General features: G+C 40.2%; 1 protein-coding gene across 1 annotated transcript in view; it reads right to left on the reverse strand.

Moving 5' to 3' along the window:
- Positions 1-17,043, reverse strand: part of METTL8 (methyltransferase 8, methylcytidine) — an 83,138-nt gene that overhangs the window by 8,443 nt on the left and 57,652 nt on the right. Inside the window, exons 4-7 of the mRNA XM_054723156.1 lie at positions 13,652-14,022; positions 12,050-12,099; positions 6,326-6,389; positions 5,040-5,179 (exon numbers count right to left, since the gene is read on the reverse strand). Coding sequence (XP_054579131.1) covers positions 5,040-5,179; positions 6,326-6,389; positions 12,050-12,099; positions 13,652-14,022 — 625 coding nt within the window. The remainder of the gene's footprint in view (positions 1-5,039; positions 5,180-6,325; positions 6,390-12,049; positions 12,100-13,651; positions 14,023-17,043) is intronic.

Consider the following 17,043-nt stretch of genomic DNA (forward strand, 5'->3'; position numbering starts at 1 on the left):
GTTCACAGCAGCACAATTTACAATAGCTAAGATTTGGAAACAGCCTAAATGCCCATCAGCAAATGAGTGGATTAGAAAACTGTGGTACATCTACACAATGGAATACTACGCTGCTATAAAAAAGAAGGAATTCATACCATTTGCAGAAGCATGGATGGAACTGGAGAGCATTATGCTAAGTGAAATAAGCCAGTCAGTGAAAGAAAAACACCACATGATCTCACTCATTTATGGATAATAAAGAACATTATAACCTGATGAATAAAAATATAGAGGCAGAGAAGCATCGAACAGACTGTCAAATTACAGCGGGAAGGCTGAGGGTGGGGGGCAGGAGGTAAGAGATCAACTGGAGGACTTGTATGCATGCACATAAGCATAACCAATGGACACAAGACACTGGGGCGGGGGGGGGCGGGTGAGGGCCTGTGCCAGGGGGTAGGGGAGGCCAGGGGAAGGTCAATGGGGGGGAAAAAAAAAGACATATGTACTACTATTTGTAATACTTTAAACAATAAAAAAAAAGAAAGAAAGGAAAAAGGACACCAACTTGCTAAATTATCAGATTTTAAAGGCCTCGAGCTGTGGTCGACAAACTGAGGCTCGCGAGCCACATGCAGCTCTTTGGCCCCTTGAATGTGGCTCTTCCACAAAATACCACGGCCTGGGCGAGTCTATTTTGAAGAAGTGGCGTTAGAAGAAGTTTAAGTTTAAAAAATGTGGCTCTCAAAAGAAATTTCCATCATTGTACTGTTGATATTTGGCTCTGTTGACTAATGAGTTTGCCGACCACTGGCCTAGAGTATCAAGAAGTCACCCAAATGACCAGAGCTTGATGGATGAAGTCAAAGCTCAACTACAAAACCGCAGAGATATTTTCTGATAATTACAGCAAATTAAAGTAGGTCCAAGGCAGACAGAAACGGACGTTGATCTATTTTTCTTGCAAGATAAAAAATAAGCCAAGCAATCCCAAATTGTGCATATCTACAGTAAACAGAGATCAGCTTTCCTCCACAGTAGCTCCTTTTATCCTGGCTTCTTTATTTAGTTCAAAGGTACCGACATTCACCAAAGTATAACACCTCAAGGTATCATTAACCCTTCCAGGTCTCTCTTCTTCCACTCTCCTCTCCAAATTTGGTCATCAAGCTCTATCTTCTACTTCTTTTTTTTTTTTAATGACATCTTTGATATTTTTCTCTTTTGTTTCCCATTGGAACTCCCTTGGTACAAACTGCTACCTTTTTAAGGCCTGGAAACAGAATAGCTTCCTAACTTGTTTTATTATTCTCCCTGTCAATAATTCCTGCAGATTATTGATGAATTATTCTGCTTAAAATGATGGTTTTATGAAATCATTGCTTTGCTCAATTAATTTTTCCTGTCTCTTTCCCACTACTTCCTAATCTGAAGCATCAGCTCCAGGCAAACTGTACATGCTTGGCTCTGAGCAGGCCATGCCTTTGTTTATGTGGCTCCCCCTCAAAGAATTCTCTCCTTGCTCTCTGCCTATTTAAATTCTATTCACGCTGAAAGCCCCGGATTAATACTGCGAAGCCTTTACTTTCTTTCTTTTATTATTTATTCTACTCATCTCGTTCCCCATCAAATACGACCCCTTGTTACTGTTCTTGACTTAATGCTTTCGGTTAAGTGTTCATGGACTTATGTGTGATTATGGGTAAGAGATGGCAAAGATTTCAGATACTGTATTAATGCCCAGTGTTTGACATTGCCTGCCTACAGAGCTCTATTGAGAAGAACTCAGGGCTCATTGGGAATGATGATCAGAGTACAAAATCAGTGACAAATGTCTGCCTTGGGAAATTGTAAATAGAGAAATTGTAAATTTTAGCTGGTGTGTTCATCCACGCTTTTTCCACGCTACTTAAAGCTTCTGAGGTGTTCTTGTTTCAGAAGTGAGGGCTTGAGATCAGATAATCTGTACATTCTTTCCAATTAAAACACTGTTCAGTGAAACAATGGGGTGAAAAGCTGTGGCAGGTTATGAAGGAAGCAGATACACGAAAGGAAGTGAGAACACGAAAATAACTATGAAAACAAGAGAGAAATATAACAGAAAGAGGTGGCATGCTTAGATCAAAAGCTCTTTTAAAAAACTGGAACATAAGTACACAAAAGGGAAAAAGAAAAGTATTTTTCTTTGTTTATTTTATTACAGGTTTTTTCCCCACACTGTGCTTATATTCTTAGGCTTTGGCCAATTAAATATGACTATATCTAACCTTAAAATAACTCACTGTCAGGATACATGTTTTATGTACAGAGAAAGGTCTCCTTCTGCAATTATTACCACAGCAAGCATGAAACAAAAATGCAGAAAAACGAAGAGCCAAAGACAGTTGACTCCTGAGCAGCATGGGTTTGACCAGCGCAGGTCCATTTATACATGGACTTTTTCCAATAAACATATAGAAACTTTTTTGGAGATTTCCTTACTCCTGTGAAGCAATCGTAATATTACCCTGTGCTACCATAAAGCGATTACATTGCTGCTTCCCCATTATCAATGCATGAATCGTTATACCTGTAATAAGTATGAATTTATTTTTCACATATCTTTTCATTTTTGATGTCTAGTGTTAGTGCTATAACATCTACAGTGTTTTGTATCATGTAAGATAATACTGATGTAGGACTGACAGACAATCTAGCTTATAAACAGAGACATAAACTTACAGTATCAATAAATACAGCACAGTACTATAAATGTATTTTTCCGTTCTTACGATTTTCTTAACAATATTTTCTTTTTACCAGCTTACTTTATTGTAAGAATACAGTATACAATGCCTATAAAATCCAGAAGATATGTTAATTGACTGTTTATGTTATTGTTAAGGTTTCTAGTCAACAGTAGGCTATTAGTAGTTAAGTTTTTAGGGAGTCAAAAGTTATATGCAGATTTTCAACTGCGCAAGGGGTCAGAACCCCTATCCCTGCCTTGTTCAAAAATCAACTGTACTTCAAAATGTAGCCACCTCCTTCTGCAAATCTTTTCTTCCCAACTATCCTTTCATGTCGGGGGTTGTAGGTAAAGGCCATGGGACCCCCAGACTCAAGGTCTAGCTGAACCACTTTCTGTTCATTTGTGCATGGATTTTCTAGGCTGGCAAGAATACTTCTCTAGAACTTCCCTGGGACTGAATCTACTACCACAATCCTAAATGATCTAAAAACATTGTCTTGCCTTTTCATTTACTATGACCCTCTTCCTACTCATTCACCTTATTTTTAGATCATTTCCATATAGATAAGAAAGTGGCTATTGACATGATACATCTGAATTTATTCTATAATAATCAAATAAACATACTGTACAATAAAAGTAATCTTCCCAAGACATCTGCTTTCCCTTCTCTTTAACATTCTATTCAAATCACGAGAAAATACATCATCTACACTAATTTCAAATAGTCCGTTTGTGGTCTTATTTGGAATTTAAACATTTCCTGTTATGGGTGTTAAATAGAAAATCTTGTTCTCAATCCACCTACTCCATCCTTTTGACTATTCACCCTTTTAACTGTGAAACAAAACATGTAGATGAATAATGCCAACAGTCTAAACAGATTAGCAGGAAGAAACAGGTTATAGAAACTGGGAGGGAAAAAGTAGCTTAATGGAACCTGCTGGATCTCACTAAGTGCAAATCTATCTTTCATTCAGATTTATTTGGAAATCTAATTTGTTTTTCCACAAAGTAATCAAAGTGCCCATCTCTGAATGAGAAGTAACGGGACTGTAAAGGGTCCTAGTGACCTTGTAGTTGCAAAGAGAGAAGCACATGGCAACTCAGCCTCTTTGGGAAAGGCTCACACTCGTCAAACAAAAAGTGGCTGAAGCCAAGCCTGTACCTGTTGCCAGAGGCTCCTTCCTGGAGGAGTCTACTACCACCGTGGAAAGCCCAACTTTAAGAAACCTTGTGACGGCACAACCCCGGAAACCACACATGTGCCTGAATATCTACGAAGGGCAGAATCTTAAGAAACGTGATCACTTTGATTGCTGGTAATAGCTCTTTACGCTTCTTCTCTGGAGAACGCTATGTTTACTCTTTCAAAACATTGTGTGTGGTCCTACCAGTTTTGCTCAGTGGATAGAGCATCAGCCCACAGACTGAACAGTCTCAGGTTTGATTCCAGTCAAGGGCACATACCTCGGTGGCAGACTCGATCCTCAGCCCTGGTCAGAGTGTGTGTGAGAAGCAACCAATCGATGTCTCTCTCACATTGATGTTTCTCTCTCTCTCTCTCTCTCTCTCTCTCTCTCTCTCTCTCTCTCCCTCTCTCCCTCTCTCTCTCCCTTCCTCCCTCCCTCCCTCTCTCTATAAAAAATCAATGGAAAAATATCATCAGGAGAGGATTAACAACAACAAAAAAAAAAACACCACACACAACAAAACATCGAGTGTGAACAAAAAAATTAAGTCATAAATATTCAAATAATGTCACTAGGCCAACCTTAGATTATAAAGGTCCAAGGTTAATCTGGCAGATCTTGACAACCCCTAATCCCCTAGTGGGCTTCTTCTTTCTTTCTTTTTTTTTTTTTCCTAGTGGGCTTTTTTAAAACAAAATTTTTAAGCCTCTGGACAGACCTGTGTGAAGCCAAATAGATTCCCAGCCCACCTCTTCACAAATGTTCAGGAAGATGCTAAATCAAAGATGTTTGTTTCTGATCACCAAGTACAATTTTCCTCCTGGGAGTCTATTAGGCTGCTCTGAATGTGTAATTTCCTTGAAGCACTGTCACTTTTAATAGGTATGTGTCTTGCCAGAGTGTGCTCCCTTCATTCTGACAGTGACAGAAAGCTCACTAATGAAGCAGTCTGACCAGCTTCTTTCTAAAAGTGTGAAGAAAGGAAAAACTGCATTTAAAAGGCTGCATATTATACATAATGTAGTTCACTAAATAAGAAATGCAAGAATTGTCATTTTTGCTTTGATAGTTCTAAAAACTGCTACTGCTGAAGGGGCTTTCCACGTGTGCTTTGCCCTTTTCGCTTCACTCACCTGTCAGGATGAATGGAAGAGAGCACAAAGACAAGGAGGATGACATCCAGGATCCCATCTGGAAACGGGTAGGGCAAGCCATCGTCACAAACATCGTGAACAAAGGCACAACACTGGGCTGCTCTGTAGGATGCGTGCGACTGTCAGGATAAAGAAACAAAAAGAAGGGGGACAAAGTAGTTAGCAGACTTACAGTATTTTTCTTAAAGAAAAAAGGTCAATGTTTTTACTTCTCCCTAGTGCCTTTCTCTATAAATTTGGATACATTTTGTTTCTGATTCAGTGTTTTATTTCAAAAGCTGCCATAAAAAATTAAGTCTACCACTTGTAGTTGATAACAAATACCCTTTGCAATCCCTCTTTAATTTTAAAAGTGGGGTGGGGCAGTCCTATAGGTCCATAGGCAGCATTGATGGAAGAGTCCCCGGGGCGATTTCAGAGGCACAGGACTGCTCCTCAGCTCTCCCCCACTGCTTGTGCCAGGCCTCCATGAGCTATATTAAAAAGGCTGCATTAGAGTGCGCCCGGGCACGTGCACCCGCACACACACACACACACACACACACACACACTCACACACAATTCACCTACAGAAACAACACTGCAAGGATACATACAAAAACATGAATAACACTGATTTATCATGGGGCTCTAAGAAGTGTAATTGTAAGTGCACTTTAGGCTTTTCAATCTTTCAGAAAATGTCTACAATGGATAATTATTACTTCTATTATCGGAAGTCATGTTCCGTGTGTTAACTACACATTTTTGTTTGTAGAATTTCCTTTCCTTTTCCATTTCCTAACATCGCCTCTTCTTGCTAAGGATACGTTCACTAGCATTTGGGGACTGGTCAAATAAGCCCAGGTTCCCCACTGTTTTCCTCACCTTCTAGGATGTTTTAGATTTGCATTATATGCCTTTTCAGACATCCCCCCCCCTTTTTTTTTTTAATTTAATGAATGCGTACTATGTGCCAGACTGTGTGTAAGGCTTTATAGATATAAATATGAACAAGACCACCTTGTAGGAGCTGTTGGCCTTTCTAGGTGTGCCAGTCCATTCAACTCTATGTTAAATTCAAAACAACCTTTGTTGTTTTAGGGTCCTATCTTAGGCATCTGTTGATGGTATGATTCCCAGAAATAGTAAAAGCTCAGTTAAAAATGGCCACAGATAACATCTGATGCAGAAACACTCCCTCCCCTCGCCCAGATCACTTCAACAGCAAATAAGTCAGGTTCTTACTAGCATATGGCTCTCCATACCGAAAATCCAAGGCATACCTTTACTAGCTCCACAGCTCCAGAGGCGAAATCACAACAATAAAGAAAGGACCCCGGAGCATTCCTGTGAAAATGAAAGAAGTACTTAAATCTAGGATCTGGATATGCTCCGACTGCAGAAGAAAACAACTCGGTCTGAACTAATTAATAAGTACTTCCTCAACAGAACCTTGGATGATACTTGGCTTGTCATTTCGTCTTTGTAGATACTGTTCTCAATAGTGGTTTGTGGGTGGCCTTCCTGTTGCCTCTGAACCAACATTGTCTCAAACACTTAGTATTTACAGGGTTCATTTCATATTCCTGTCCTGGTTTTAAGGCTATTACTAAGGCCTACCTCCCTTCAAACCACACTCTCACGTGGAAAACCTCCAAGGCCATCCATCAGCATTGCTTCAGCCGCCTCCTGCCTCTCACAGGCACTCTTTCTTCTCAGCCCCTAGCAGCACGGTCTATAGCTACTATTAGCTTAGGCAACTTCTACCCTTCAACCCGGACACTCAGGCCCCTGTGTCCCTTCAGTGGTGCTTCATTCCCCTTCCTGTGTGTACAACTTATTTGGCTCCTGGGCCTCTGATGCCGTGATGGGGCAGAAACACACACACACACACACACACACACACACCATGTAAATATAACTTCTAAAGACTAAAACACTACTATATTCTTAGTTATCTTTTCAAGTTATTGCCAAACTGTTATTGAGACTCATATATGTACCTAGCATTAGAGCCGTGGTCGGCAAACTGCAGCTCGCGAGCCACATGCGGCTCTTTGGCCCCTTGAGTGTGGCTCTTCCACAAAATACCACGGCCTGGGCAAGTCTATTTTGAAGAAGTAGCGTTAGAAGAAGTTTAAGTTTAAAAAATTTGGCTCTCAAAAGAAATTTCAATCGTTGTACTGTTGATATTTGGCTCTGTTGACTAATGAGTTTGCCGACCCCTGCATTAGAGTACAAAGTAGTAATGAAATTGTGTAAGAAGAGTATGAATTTTAGAAACAAATAGACCTGTGTTTAAATCCTGGATTTGCCACTTATTAACTTGTGAATTTGATTTAATTTCTTAAAGACTCAGTTGGTTTATTTAAAAATGTAAATAAAGCACATAAACTTAGCTTTTTTTTTTTTTTCTGGGGTGTGGTGTGGTGAAGAGGTTTACACATAAGAAAATCTTGACTAATTTTAATTGGCCTCCACTGAACTCAGACAAGTTCTATTTGGCCTTTATCTGAAATTCATTTAACAACGGCTGGACGATAGCTGTTAATGGGCAGCTGTATACTTTGAATTCTGTGGGCCAGTATCCTTCCTTATCACCTCTCATATGCTAGGATCAAATAATCCTTGCATCATGTTGCTTAGTCTGTGTTTGAATCACAGAAAAAGATCAGTATGCCATTAAATGTTAATTATCAGTATGGTCTTGGCTGTTGTGGATTTTATAGCCTATGTGGGGACATAACTGGTTTCATACAACTACTAAAGGGGTGTTGCCAGGGCAGGCTTCTGGAGGTTTAAATCTTAGGAATTTTTGTTGTTGTTGTTAATCTTCACCCTAGGATATTTTTTTCCATTGCTTTTTAGAGAGGGAGGGAGGGAGGAAGGGAAAGATATATACACATCAATGTGAGAGAAACTCATTGATTGGTTGCCTCCCATGCGCACTCTGACTGGGGCTGGGGATTGAACATGCAACCCTTTGGAGTGCTGGCGACGCTCTAACCACTGATCAATGCCGGCCAGGGCAGTCTTAAAAATTCTGAAGGAGGGGATAGCATTGCTAAGTGGGGAGAAGGGGAAACGGTACAAGGGTTTGGAGGTGGGAGTCACACACCAGGGATGAGAAGCAGAATTGATCCCAACAGCCCAAACTGGTATGAGGTAGGATATTCAGGTGGGTCTTGAAGCACATAATTAGAATTTCTTTTTTTTTTTAAACTATATTTTTGTTGATTTCAGAGAGGAAAGGAGAGAAAGAGAGATAGAAACATCAATGATGAGAAAGAATCATAGATTGGCTGCCTCCTGCACATCCCCCACTGGAGATCGAGCCCACAACCCAGACCAGAATCGATCCTGGGACCCTTCAGTCCACAGGCCAACAAGAACTTCTAATTTAATTCAGGGAGCATTTCAAGCAAGGAGGACTTTTAAATAAATATGCAGTTAGCAAAATATCACCCAGGCTCAGATTATATTCTTTTTTTTCCTCAATATATTTTTATTGATTTCAGAGAGGAAGGAGAGGGAGAGAAAGATAGAAACATCAGGATTGAGCCCATAACCTGGGCATGTGCCCTGACTAGGATCAAATTGTGACCTTCTGGTTCATATGTCAATGCTCAACCACTGAGCCACACCAGCCAGGCTCAGATTATATTCTTAAATGCTACCTACCCATTGATGAGCACTATAGTCACGCATAACTCATTTGTTTTGTGGCACTAGGGATTGACACTTGATTTAAGATCGGTCCAAATAAGTTCAAGTTGGAGGAATAGAATTTGGTTATGAAAAGTTAACTGGTACTAAATCATCTCTCAGTAACTGTTTTCCCATCTTTAAAACAGAGATAAATACGGCATCTAAAGTGGTTGTAAAGATTGATGGGTTCATGTAAGTACAGTTTCTAGAAAGGTGTCTAATTCAGAGTAAGCATCTAATAAATGTTAGTCATTATTAAGTTACTGCTATTGCTATTATTTATTACTATAGGCCCCAGGCATGAAATTCGTGTATCAGGGGGGTGTCCCTCAGCCCAGCCTGCACCCTCTCCAATCTGGGACCCTCAAGGGATGTCCGACTGCCCGTTTAGGCCTGATCCCAGGATAGAGGCCTGGTGCATGGGTGGCAGCCAGCTGGTTTGCCCTGAAGGATGTCCTGGATTAGGGTGGGGGTTCCCTTGGGGCATGGGGGGGCCTGGGCGAGGGGCCTGTGATGGTTTGCAGGCCGGCCACGCCCCCTGGCGACCCAAGCGGAGGCCCTGGTATCTGGGGTTTATTTATCTTCTACAATTGAAACTTTGTAGCCTGCAGCGGAGCCAAGCTTTCTGCTTGCTCTGTGGTGGCAGCCATTTCTGTTGGGATTTATGTATCTTCTATAATTGAAACTTTGTAGCCTTAAGTGGAGGCCTGGGCAGGCCAGGGTGTGGGGAAAGCTTGGCTTCCTCCATCGCCGGGGGCAACCCTAGCCTCCTGCTCTTTCCAGCTCTGTGGCTGCCGCCATTTCTGTTTGGATTTATGTATCTTCTATCATTGAAACTTTGTAGCCTTGAGTGGAGGCCTAGGCCAGCAAGGGCAGGTGGAAAGCTTGGCTTCCTCCATTGCCTGGGAAACCCAAGCCTCCCTCCTGCTCTCTGTGGCTGTAGCCATCTTGGTTGGGTTTATTTGCATATTTGCTTCTGATTGGCTTGTGGGTGTGGCTTATTGGTGTAGCAGAGTGATGGTTAATTTGCATATTACTCTTTTATTAGATAGGATCATTACCATATTTTTAAAGGAAGATTTTCCTGTGCCTTCCAGGAACTTAAAAACTTAAGAACTTAACAGGGTTCTGTAAAAATTTCCATTTAACTCAAAATGCTTCTCTGGACACTGGCACGTCTAGCTCATTATGAAGGGAATGCAGTCTACCTTTGGGCAGTAGTTACTAAACACCCACACAATACTGAACAGTCTAGTTGCTAAAGGAGAGCATGGGCCGTTTGCCACGTGTCTTGCCAGGGTGGCAGCATGACCTCTGAGACTGAATTCCCACTGCATCAGCAGCCAAAGTTAAGGTCTTGTGACCACTCACTGATTTTCCAGAGCATTTCTGTAAAATCAGCTGACTGCCTTGGCCCTTCTCCCAGCAAGTAGGTGCAATATCACTACTACTGCCACACCACCAAGCCCTCTCTTGGCAGGAGTTTAAGAAATAAATGATCCTTGGAGAATGATATGACTTCTCAATTCCAAAGGTCTAATTATAGTAAAATATTCTGAAAATGTAAAACATTAACCCTATACTCTCGAAAAGTAATAAAACATAATTTCTTAGGTGGGGGAAAAGAAGTCTAATGGAAAGTTAATTACTGGTTACCTTTTAAATATGAATTCATTAGCTCAGATTACTGAGCTACAGTGATTTCTAAAATGTGATACGAGGCAAAATAAAGATACAAGATGAGAAGAGCCAAAGAGTGAGGAGGCAAGAGCTTGCAATTATTAGTTGAAGGGAGAAGTAGAAAGGGAAAAATACCACTAACAAGAGGGGAATCCGAGATATTAATGAATCAATATGTACTGAGCTCAAACTATCTATATTGTACTGTTAGGCTATCTGGAAAATTAGATTATGCTCTCTCCCTCAAGGAATATAAACAGTGGTTGGAGAGAGAAGACATAAAGAAATGACATGCTAAATAATACCTTGAGATGAGTCATAAAGTAACACATAATCGACTGCCAATGCCGTAGATTTATGTGTATTATAAGCTTGGAGATCACTGAAGTGAAGGAACCTGGCTATGTGCTATAAAAAAACAGGAAATTTCAGTCCAGATATTGGAAAAGGGAAAACAAAGGAAGTAAGTACAAAGAGAGAAAGGCCATTCAGAACGGCAAATCTGCAGCATCACTTCTCCCTGGCCACTTTAACTGGTTATTTGATGCCATTAGGGGATTACTATTCATTATGTTAGGTTTATAATAGTACTGGAAAATGCCCTGGTTTTTTGGAAATACATGTCATATTTAAAGATAAAGTGTCATAATATTGGCATGATATTAATAATTATTGAATCGAGGTGGTGGGTGTGTGGGGATTCATTGTGTACTCTTTATTTTTCTGAATGCTTTTACATTTTCATAATGAAAGTTAAAAAAATAGCATTGTTAAATTTAAAAAATATGCATAGAGAAAAGACTGAAAAGAATTACAACAAAAATTCTGTCAGTAGCTATGTTAGGATAATGAGGATGATGGGTTAAACCACTCCACCCCCCCCCCACCACCACCCCCAAGCTCTGTTTCCTCTAATGGAAATGTTCTGGAATGTGCTTATGTTGACTTTATAATAGAAAAAGAATGTAAAAGCCATTGTGTAAATGTAAAAAAATTAAAAAAGGAACTTGACAGACCAGCCATATGTAAAAGGTGTTAAAGAATGTTGTAACGTGTGTCTTCTTTGTCATGGAAATAGTAAAACATATATGTGAGGTGGGGGACAGGGAAGGGCCAGCCAGAAAAACATTTCAGACCTTATCATCTACTTCTTTGAGTCTTAAGGTTAGTTGCTGTTATCTCCAAACAATTCTAGAGACAATCATTTGACATCCAAAGGTTTTATCCTGGGTGTGGCTCTGGGAGTAATGACAAAATAAAATGAGGATTAAAGCATAAATTTTAAACTCAAGTCTCTGTGTGTAAAATGACACCTATGTATCCTCGAGGAGCAATTCACAGCTTAGTGGAAGGGTCAACTCTCTTGCTTGTTTCTTATTCACTCATCCACACAAACAAGCTTAAAAAAATACTTCAACGCATGGTGGACAAACCATGGCTGTGAAATACTATTTTCAGAGTAAACTTGAAATTAGGCTCTAATACTAAGGCACTGCTTTTGAAATTTGCCTTAGTCATTTTTTCTATGGGAACAAGAACACTACTGGGATATACATGACATTTCCCCAGAATCTCTCAACATCCCATACATATATAAAAATTTATAGGAGAGAACTCACTGCAAGGTGTTCAGAATTGGAAAAACACTATTTCCAGCACCACAGCCAACCTAAAATCAAAAGAACAAACAAATATCATAAAAGCAAGGTGGAATTTTTCTCACCAATCTTGGAATTTTTATTAAAAAAAAAAAAAAAAAAACAACTAGAAGAAATTTACTGGACCTCCAGGAATAAGAGAGTTTTCTAAACTCAAAAGCAATGCAATAAATCACAAAAATAACACTAAGAAATTTAACTATGGAAACATTTAAAGTTTTTATACACCAAAACCCAAATAAACTGAATTAAAAGATGACCAAAACACTGTGGGGAAAAAAAACACCCATTTGCAATAAATATGATAAAGGGCAGAGGTCATTAAAAACAAACAAACAAATAAAACCTATCTATATCATAAAAGGCCTGTGGTCATGATGCTATAACGGCAGAATGACCAAATAACCGGTCACCAGGAGGTGCATGGAGCACCTCTTGCAGGCCGGGGCTTGCATGGGGCTGGCGGGGCTCGCGAGGTGGAGGTGGAGCCCGCGGCAGAGGCAGAGCCCGCGGCTCGCACTGAGTAGGCGGGTCTGGGGACCCTCGGCTCAAGCAGGGTGGGTCTGGGTCTTGCGTGATTTCGCGCGCTGGGCCTCTAGTAGGTAAATAAGCAAAGAAAATAAAGAGAACACAAAAGAAGTACAAATGGCTTCTAAGCATTTGAAGAACTATATGACCTATTTAATAAGCAAAGAAATGCAAATTTAAACAAGGTACATTTTTTGTCTTATAAAGCAGAAAGCATGAAAATAAAAATATTCCAATCAATGAGGATGTGATGAAATAGACACACAATGCCATGAACTGTGAACTGGTATTAGTACAACTTCTTAGGAAGCAATTTGGCAATAGATCTTAAGGGTATTAAACATTTTAATAAACTATGAACTAGTAAATCTAACTCAAGATAATAAAAGAAAATAAAGAAAAGTATATTTCCAAAGATGTTTGTTGTAGAAAACTGAAAACAATTTAAATACTTAGTAGTGTGAAAAAAGATAAGTAGAATTATAGTACTCCATATAGTAAAATATTTTGTAGCTATGAAAATGTTTATAGAAAAAATTTAAAGATAGGGAAAATAAAATAGCTTATGATATAATGTTAAATAGAAACAAAGCAATACCCCAAAATACAGCTATACTATAGCTCAACTATATAAAACAGTTTAAACTAAAGGAGAAAATGTCAGTAAAATGTTAACAGGAGGATTATAATTTTATTTCTCTTATCTACTCTTAGCAAATTCTCTGTATTATAATCAGAGGAAAATATATTTTCTTAAAAGTAGAAAATCAAGGCCTATATACCAGATTAGCAAATTATATTCCACATTCCTGTTTCACCTGAAAATAAATAATAACAGAAAGAGATAGAAATTAAGGCCAAAACTTTACTGGTATTTAAAACTGCTCTCAAGTTAGAAATTAAAACAAATTTTAAAAAATTTTAAATCATAATCATTTTCCCCTTTAAAAAAATCTGGATTGTTAATAAAGTAATATGGAATGTACATTTTTTAAATGATTTGCCACGCCCCAGGTTGGCCCTGTAGTGCAGTACCTCTAGGATTCTGAAAGTGGCTTTGCTACCAGGAAAGAGGTCCGCCTTCAGAGGTCCTTTTCTGTGCTCTTCAGAGTTGAGGTTGGAAAAATCAGATTCTGCTTTGCTTTGACCATCTGAGGAGCCAGAACTTTTCTGATAAGAATTCTTTTCTTCAGGAACAACAGGGCAGTGCTTTCTTGAGAAACAATTTGCAGCATTAGTTTTTACATGATCCCATGATAATTCTTTTGCCTCCTCTTCAGTTTTCTGATCAAATGGAAGAATTTCAGGAAATTCCCTCAACAGCCAATTACGATCCTTGAAAAACTTATTCTTATGAATCTTGTAAAATGTGTCCCAGTATTTATTAGCTTCCCTCTCATACTTCACTAAAATAAAGAAGAAAAAAAATTATTTAACTATGATTTACATTATTAGTTATTAATAACTAAATGTTTAATAGTTAAATCTGTTAATGAATTATATATTATTTATCATTTATAACAAGTATATTTAGTATGAAATAACTTTAATATTATAATTATTTGATTTTTTTTAACTCTTACAGGTTAAAACTACAGAGTATTAACTCTCTGAAAATGTGCCAATGTGTGGGGTATTCAGTTCATCGGCTTCTGTCTCAATAGTTTGGCTAGTAAGTTTATGTGAGGAATATAATCATTGCAAACTGCTTTCTACAGTGTAATCTTGGAATCTTAATAATCACATTTTTACCAATCTATAATAATCTATAATAATAAAAGCATAATATGCAAATCGACCAAACGACCGAACTGCAGAATGACCGTCCGGATGACCTTCCAAACGACCACACTATGACATGCACTGGCACCAAGCCAGCCAAGGCAGGTGATGTGATTAGTCAGGGGGCCCCACCATCACTCCACGATCGCCCCACAGAGGGAGGCCCAGGGCACCCTGTGTGGGGCGATCAATGGGGGGCTCCCACAATCGATCACCCCACAGAGGGAGGCCCAGGCTACCCGGCCAGCGGCGCTGCGGCAGGTGGGCAGGGCCTCCCTCTGCGGAGCCATCGTTCATAGAGCCCCACAATCAATCGCTCTGCAGAGGGAGGCCCAGGCCCCTCGGCTGGCGGTGCTGCAGCAGGTGGGCGGGGCCTCCCTCTGTGGGGTGATCAATCTGGGGGCCCCGTGATTGATCACCCCACAGAGGGAGGCCCAGGCCACCAGCCAGTGAAGCTGTGCCGGGTGTGTGGGGCCAGCTAAGTGACTGCACCCCATGCCCGTCGCCCGCAGAGGGAGGTGACCGGTGGCGGGGAAATGGGAGCAGCGCAGCACAGATGGCAAGCAGTGGCAGCGGCGGGGGCTGGGCCAGCTGGGGCAAGGCAAGCCCCAATAGGCCCCGATTGCCGGCCAGGCCCAGGGACCCTACCCGAGGGGTCCTGGATTGCGAGAGAATGCAGGCCAGGCTAAGGGACACACACACCCTCTCCCTCCTCCACAACCCCTCCCCCCCCCCGTGCACGAATTTAGTACATCAGGCCTCTAGTCTATATATATAAAAGCCTAAGCGACAGTTAGGACCAGATGACTGGACGACCGGCTGGTAGCTATGATGCGCACTGACCACCAGGGGGCAGACGCTCAACGCAGGAGCTGGCCCCTGGTGGTCAGTGTGCTCCCACAGCCAACCTCCTGCAGCTAGCCAACCTCCCACAGTCCCTCCCCCCGGCTGGCCAGCCCCGATCGGGACTGGGCGAGATGGCCCTGATTGGCCGGGAGGTACCCCACCCCACCCGTGCACGAATTCGTGCACTGGGCCTCTAGTAACCTATAAGCCTCTTTATTATTTTAGAGAAAGAATACCTTATTTTTTTATCTGTGTGAAAGCAGTTTCAACACGATATCTATGTAAATAGGTAATCAAATGGTATTATAAATGACATAATTTTAGAGTTAGAATGGTCCATTGAAATAATCTACTCTGACCCCTCTGTTTTGCATTGGAAGAAAGACAGTACAGAATAGATGAACCCAGTTTTTCCAGGGCCTAGAGTCCCATCACAGCAGAACCGGGCTGATGCCTGGAGTCTAGGGGCCATCTCCAGAGGCATCTCTTCTTATGACATCTCCTAATATGAAGCCTTAAAGAGAACTTCTGATGCCTTTCTAAAAGAGAGAGCATTTTGTGATGTTATCCCTTAGGTTTCACTGGATCCCAGGGTCAGGGTTTGGTCAAGAGTCTCAAAATTTTAGGGAATTCTTAGCTTTCTGCCTCTTTCTATCTGTACCTTAAATTAATAAACTAATATACTTCTTCCTTCCCTCCTTCATTCATTGAACAAACTTTTCTTGGATACTATTATGTAGCAGGCCTACTCCCTAGGCCTAATCCATGGGTTAAGAATTACTTTCATCCAATGTAGACACATGATATTTTAAAAGCTTTCAAAGAATAAAAAAAACTATTGATTTGGAATAATTTCCAAGATTCAATGTTGGGTGAAAAAGCAAAGTGTAGAACAATATGTTAGCATGCAACCATTGGTTAGAAAAAAAAAGAAAAAGAATATATGTGTGTGCATACACAGAAACATACATGTATGTATATATACATATATACTTACATATGTACAGAATAGCTCTGGAAGGATAATCTTTAATTAGTAATACTGGTTGCCTCAAAAGAGCGGGACTTAGTGGTTTGAGAATTTTCACTTGAATTTTGATCTCTGTGAAATTACTATACTAGTATGCCAAAAATAAACTAAACTAAAAATAAAAATAACAGACTCACTTTTTCCATAGTTTTAAAGAGGCCCCTGCCCTTAGAACAAGCACTGCCTATAGTGAGGTTTGTCTTTGTTACAGAGCCCTGGCCTGAAGCCCTTATAGTTTTTCTTTTCTTTCCATTTTTATCTTTATGGCCTTGCACCATGGATCTCCACCCATTTGGCCACAAGACTTTCTTCCCATCAAGCCTGAACTGTATCTGGCAGCAGGACTGCTATAAAGACAGAAACTTCCATCTATATTTAAGGCCTGAGAAATGAAAGCAGATCTCTGTAACAAAAGAATTATGTGATGTTGAAGTCCAAGACATGCTCACATCCGCACTAATGGAAAGAAGCCTATTTATGATTAATCTAAAAATGCTACATTTTATCTTTACAATCGACCTATCTCTACTTTTAAAAATTGGAGTGTACCTGATATACAAAGAAAACAAAACAACATTCTGCAAATCAGACTCTGGAGGAATTAGGAAACTGTCTAATTTCCCCAGGGTCTTCCTGCATCTTGTCTTCTTCCTTTTACTGGTACCTTAAAACCCTCTTTGTAACTCACTTTATGCTGGTAGAAGGTTTTTCTGCTTAATAAAAAGCAACCACCTAACAAGACCTACATTTAGTCAAATCTCTAGTATCT

This window comes from Eptesicus fuscus, chromosome 11 (genome assembly GCF_027574615.1).
Source record: "Eptesicus fuscus isolate TK198812 chromosome 11, DD_ASM_mEF_20220401, whole genome shotgun sequence".
NCBI classification, from domain to species: Eukaryota; Metazoa; Chordata; class Mammalia; order Chiroptera; family Vespertilionidae; genus Eptesicus; species Eptesicus fuscus.